At 56.5% G+C, this 5,666-nt stretch overlaps 1 protein-coding gene across 4 annotated transcripts; it reads left to right on the top strand.

Annotated features, from left to right (window-relative positions):
• The first annotated feature begins 60 nt into the window (after nt 1-60).
• LOC104858756 (doublesex- and mab-3-related transcription factor C1) lies at nt 61-5,459 on the top strand. 4 transcript variants are annotated; one of them, XM_010619084.1, is made up of 7 exons: nt 61-467; nt 1,803-1,960; nt 2,162-2,220; nt 2,539-2,675; nt 3,554-3,614; nt 3,790-3,936; nt 4,927-5,459. In XM_010619084.1, exons 2-7 carry the CDS (start codon nt 1,897-1,899, stop codon nt 5,032-5,034), a joined length of 576 nt encoding a protein of 191 aa, XP_010617386.1. In that variant the 5' UTR covers nt 61-467; nt 1,803-1,896; the 3' UTR covers nt 5,035-5,459. The 4 variants fall into 4 exon arrangements, with proteins under 4 accessions (XP_010617386.1, XP_010617384.1, XP_010617385.1 ...); XM_010619082.1 differs by having other exon boundaries at nt 437-467; nt 1,738-1,960; XM_010619083.1 differs by lacking the exon at nt 61-467 and adding an exon at nt 496-517 and having other exon boundaries at nt 1,738-1,960.
• The last annotated feature ends 207 nt before the right edge of the window (nt 5,460-5,666 follow it).

Consider the following 5,666-nt stretch of genomic DNA (forward strand, 5'->3'; position numbering starts at 1 on the left):
CCTCTGGTCAAAACCCGATGTAGGAACATTTGGCTGACTTAAATAATCATCTGCCGAGGTTTCAGTAGGTAAATCACAGCACAGTAGCACATAGCTGACTCACACACGTGTGAACACAACGTATTGCACACTATTTTATTGTGGAGGCTAGACTGAGAGGCTTCCCTAGGGAGCATAAAGCTCTCTTTCACTTCAGGAACAATGTGGCGGGCCTTGTGAAGTGAGCGCAAGACACCACTAGGGGGCGAAAGAGTGCGACTGCAGCGAAGTGAGCCCAGGACAGCACCAGGAGGCGAAAGAGTAGGACTGCAGGTGTGGGCGTGTCCATCGATGTCAAGGCTCTTTGGTCTTCAGCCACCCAATGAGCGGAGCGGGTCTGGGAGTGGGTGGGGGTTAAGAGGAAGCGCTGGCAGCTGGTTGGCCTTTGTAGAAAGGCGGGAAAAGCAGAGCGGAAGGTGAAAAAGACCGTGAGTATTCCCTCAGAACTTGAAGTCACACAGACCAGCCGGGGGCTGTGGTAAGCACAGGCCCTCAGCAGAAACACGACCCGCCACCTCCACACCTCCACTTTCCTCTCTCCCTCCTGCTCCGGATTCCAAATTCCTTCCTCTTTTGTCTGCCTCAGGGAGGTTACCCCACTGGCTCCCGAGATCCCGCCCACCCCTACCCCCGGCAAAATCCCGGCCCGGCACCCTGGTTCGGGACCTCGGGCCTTTGGCACAGGGCCCATACCCCTGCCTTTGGTTCTGAGGTGGGGCCGAGTGGAGAGACCGTGCTTCTGGAGGTGGCCGTGTACCGTGGGGAGGCCAGACGACGCAGGGCAGGGGGCTCGGAGGGTGGCGGGGAGGAGAAGACAGTGTGGTCCAGTGAGGGGAGGCTTGCGGAAGATTGGTGGGAGGCAGTGGAGGACGGCAAGGAGCGGGTTTCCCTGAAAGCCCAGTGGGTCTGTCGGTATAGGAAACTTAGTGCACTGCCGGGGTTGGCTATTGGCCAGGCGCTCCATAGGAGGTTCAACAAATAACCTGCTGAATGACAGGTGGCAGAAAGGAATGAAGAGGTGAGAGAAAAAAAAAATAACTGAAAAAGGGTCAGGGATTCAGGAGAACAATATGATTTCATGAGGTGCAAGAGGGTACTTACTCTGTTTCAAGGGGGACCAGGGAATGATCAAGATTAAGGTGAGATGCAAGGAACACGGGAATGGAGTGCGAGTGGGAAATTGAATGTGGGACATCAAGGAGAGTACACATTGCGTGTGGGGCCGGGGTGGGGGCGAGGCGTGAAATCCTGTGTGGGGAGCGAAGGAGTGCAGGAAGTTCGGGAGACAAGTGCCCGCGTGAATGCGAACGGGGTTTAGCCGAGTGCAAGGCAGGCGATGGCCAAGAAGGGAATGTAACGGTTGTTGAGGAGGACGCAGGAGCACGGTGTATGCCTAAGTGCCATGGATGGTGGAGTGAGGGGGAGCAAGGGGAGTCATGACCAGATCGAACATGTAGGGTTCCTGTTCCAAGAGGTTCTAGGAGGAGGCTGCCTGGGAAGGAGGCGATTGTGAGTAAGGAGGCTGGGGTGGAAGGTCTGGAGAAAGCCCCGCGGAAAGGAGGGAGGGCAACCTGATCCAAGCAGTGAGCGACCACAACGATGGCATCCCTACCCAAATCAGGGGCAGAAAGCATTTCTGCCTCTTCTGGACCTGCGAGTGTGACAGTTTTGCCCTCCTCTCCTTTGGTGTCTGACAAGGGGAGGGGTCAGGCATCCTCTACGTGTGGCTGACCTTAGGTCTTCAACGCCTCCCACCACGTTAGCGAACAGCGCAGGGCCTTGCCCGCTCTGAGTGCCTTGAAGAGGGAGCAGAGGGCACAGCTAAGGAAGCACCTGGCTCAAAGCCTGATAAGGCCTATGGCTGACATCCCCATATCTCACACACCCATGAAGAAGTTGGCCGTGGACACAGAAGTCCTCAGTGAGTGTCTGCGGCCTGGGAGCGAGCCTGGGTGTGAGTGGGGTATACCTATGGCTAGTGCTATCACTACTCCTGCCGCCAGATTGAATTGCAGTGTGGCCTTGGGCGAGCACTCCTGGGACCTCCCCCCCCCACACCCTCAGTGTGGCAGGGCCGGTGCAGGGGCAAAGGCTCATGAATGCTGTCCCTGGTCTTTTGTAGCTGAGAAGGAAAACGCTGTGCCCCAGCCTGAGGCCTGCCCCTGTGCAGCCCCCCAGGAGGTAAGGAGAGTCTGCCGCCAGAGTGGGAGGCTCCCACCCAGCCACTGCCCAGATCCCTTTCACTGTGGAATCCAAAGGCAGGGCTCCCACCTCCCACCCTACCACTGACTGGCCATGAGACCTTGGGAAAACTCATTTCTCCCTGGGCCGCAGTATTCCCCCCTGGGTGCCAAAGTAAAAGGTAAGACTATCTGGTTTTCAAGGTCTTCCCAGCGCTTATGTTCTGGGCTCCTGTCCTCATCCCCAAACGTGTCCATACCTCCTCTCTCCACGGCTGGCCGAGTACCCGATTCTTACCTGTGATCTCTGCCCCTACAGGAGAGCCCTAAGGGGCCTCTGCTGCTCCACTGGCCCCTAGGGCCTTCGTCTCTGCCCTGTACTCCAACCACCCCAGAGCAGCAACTGGCAGTTTCTCTTTCTGGGGAGTCCCAAGGGCACCCTGCCCTGCCCAGCATGTGAGTAGAAAGAGGACCACGGAGCTGCTTGCTTCCCCAGTGTTCCTGTGCCCGATCTCATGACTGTTGCCACGAGAAGTAGGAGGGGGAAGGGCCGGATGAGGGGGGGGGAGGCAAAGGGACAGGGGAAAGAGAAGGCAGCATCTCAGACTGACGCCGGGGCAGGGGGACTCCCGAAGTTGCCATATCCTATTCGTGGCACTTTGGACCTGTGACTTTACTTTTCAGGCCTCCATTTCCGCGTGTGTGTGTGCGTGTGTGTGTGTCTGTCCGTGTGTACCGGGGAAAGGACTGTACACCTACAGAATTGAAAAGAGGACTTGCACGAAGGCTTGCCACACAGTGGACCTTCATCGTAAGGGGGCTGTTATCCCACGTGAAACAGATGCAATGGGATAGCAGGTCCTGCTGAAAAGTGGGGCCATGAGGATGAGGGCCTCAGAGGACCAGGGGAATGTCCAGAGGCCAGTAGAGAGGGGACGCTTCCTGGAGATGAACGGGGCATGTCTTTGACCAAGACCCATGGGGGTTTGGGTTAATGGAGGCAAGAGCCAGTCCTTGCAAACGGACAGTGATCTCATCTCTCCAGGTGCTGTGCAGATTAAAACACAGACACCCGTGATTCCCCCATCATCTTCACCCTGGCCTTGGGAGGGGAGAGCTGGTAGGAATTAGTGTCTCAGGGAAGATGTAGAGAAAAGAGGTGTGGAAAGGAAACCGGGCCAAGCAGGAGAAAGGATCTGCCCAAGCCACAAGGCCCTCCAGCCACGCGAATGCCTGCAACCTTGGTGTGGCCAACTCCTGCCCCTCGTGATCTACTGGAGTTATGTGTCTGCCAGAGGGTTTAACCCCCTGGCCTCTCCTCTCCTTGTTTCTAGGTGCTCGAGTGTGATCCTGGATCCTTGTGCCACCCCTGACCCTCTTGAACTGCAGCCACAGGTCCTAGGAAAGAGCTGGGGTGCAGAGGCCTGGGAGGGGTCAAGTGTAGTGGATGGGAACAGCAGAAGGGCTTGGGGGTGGGGGCGGGGGCTCGAGGGAACCAGGCACTGAGGGGGCGCTTGTGGAGGTGTGGTTTCCCCGGGCCCCGAGTCCCCTCACATCCTTTCCCTTGCAGTTGCCCGATGCCTCAGCGGAGGCTTCGGTTTCTGCCTTCTTAGAATGGGAGAGGAAACTGGAGGCAGCCAAGGCTCTGCTGGCTCTGAAGAACTCTTCTTCGGCCCCTCCTCCTGATGCCTTGCCCCTACACCAGCCCTGCAGCCCAGTAAGTTGCATGCTCCCCTGAAGGGCCAACTGGGGCTGGGAACAGTTGGGCAATGGGGTGGAGAGAAGGCACGTTGCTGTTGCGGTAAGCTGGTTCAAACGGGGAAACCAGGGTCAGTGGGGCAGAAGTCCTGGGGCCAAGCACCCAACTCCTCAGTCTGGCTCACGAGATGCTACTTGAGGGCTGTCCAGTGAGACGTCAGCTTGTCGAGGGGCTTTGTGCTCAATGGCAAATGGCCAGTGTGCCCTGATGTCAAGAAACAAGGACAGTGAGGCCCCGAGGGTACCGGGGCCTTCGTCTAGGGCGCACAGCATACCCAGTGGAAGCGCTCCCAGGCGAGGACTTGCTCCCTGAAACCCTGTGGTGTGCCGTGGTCTGGGAAAGACATACAGACTTGAGGGCCTCATCTGGAAGGAGACCTGGTCCCTGCCTTTTGGGAGCTTCCAGTCTAGATGTGGAGACTGCATGCCTTCCCAAGCTGTATTTTGCAGCTAAATAACAACGACACACCCGGAGAGGAGTGGCTGGAGGAACTCAGAGGAGGGTTAAACGCCTAGGGAGGCTGGGAGGAAAGGATGGGCATGGCTGGACAGGTATGGTGGGGGTGTGGTGTGGTGTGTGAGTGAAGAAGCTACCCTGGAAGAGCTTCTGGAACAGAACAAGATGGAGCTGGAGGGGTTTCCGATCACGGAGGCCTGGCGGGCTGCCCCAGGGAGGCTGGAGCAGCAGCCACGGGTGTTGAGGGTCCAGGGAGTGTTTCCGACCTGGCCTTGGGCATATGCAGACCTTGGTTGGGAGTGACCGAAAGAGGTGTAGTGGCTGTGATGGAGGGATGGGGAAGGCAAGACTGGAGCTGGGAAACCAGGCAGGAAGAGGTTTGCGCAGGGGTCTCAGTGACAAGTCTTTGGTTGAGTTGGCCAGAAAAGGAGGGGAGAGCCGAGAGAGGACATGGGTGTGACCTGGCTCTGGCCCTTCCCTTTCTGCCCACAGCTGGCACCGGAGACAGAGGAGTCCAGCTTCCCAGCCCCTCCCTACGACCCAGCAGAGCGAACTCCACTCGAGTGGCTGTTGGACATATGCGCTGCATTGTTCCCTTGACATAAGAGCCCAGAGGAAGAGCCCTCACTAGAGCACTGCCAACTTGGTGTCCTGTTTCTGAATAAATGGTTAATGTTCAAAGTGCTTAACACCCTTTTTTAAGCTTCCAGATGTTTTATAAGTTTTTGGACCCTTTTTGGACCCATAAATATGCCGTGGGGCACTTCTTTCGAGGGAGGCTGAACACCCTTGTTCCTTCGTTCCTTAATTCTTTAGATGCCGGGCCTTTTGGGTATCTGACAAAAACAGGATTGTGCAACCTAGGATAACCGGTCTCTCAATGGGGTTCTGAGAAGTTTTGTTTGTCCTGTGATTTTGCACGTATGCTACGTGCACACATAGACCCATCTCTGCGTGCATGTGGAAACAGGGGGATGTTTTCGCTTTGTGCCTGGGTTTGTGAACAAACAATAAACCGTTCTTGTTGCGAGGCACTGAGAAATATGGCTTGTATGTTACCACGGTATAACCTAGACAATCCCGCCTCTGACAGACTAGTTCAACCCATGTGTCAAAGTGTGAGGTATTGTACTGAAAAGTGGGGAGTTTACATGGCTAGGTGAGAGCCACGTAGAGGGGACTGAGTAGCAAATCTATTCACTTGGCAATGGAGCCACCTACCCTCTGCCTTG

The sequence above is a fragment of the Fukomys damarensis genome, unplaced genomic scaffold (genome assembly GCF_012274545.1).
Source record: "Fukomys damarensis isolate Sample0158 unplaced genomic scaffold, DMR_v1.0_HiC HiC_scaffold_73626, whole genome shotgun sequence".
Classification (NCBI taxonomy): Eukaryota; Metazoa; Chordata; class Mammalia; order Rodentia; family Bathyergidae; genus Fukomys; species Fukomys damarensis.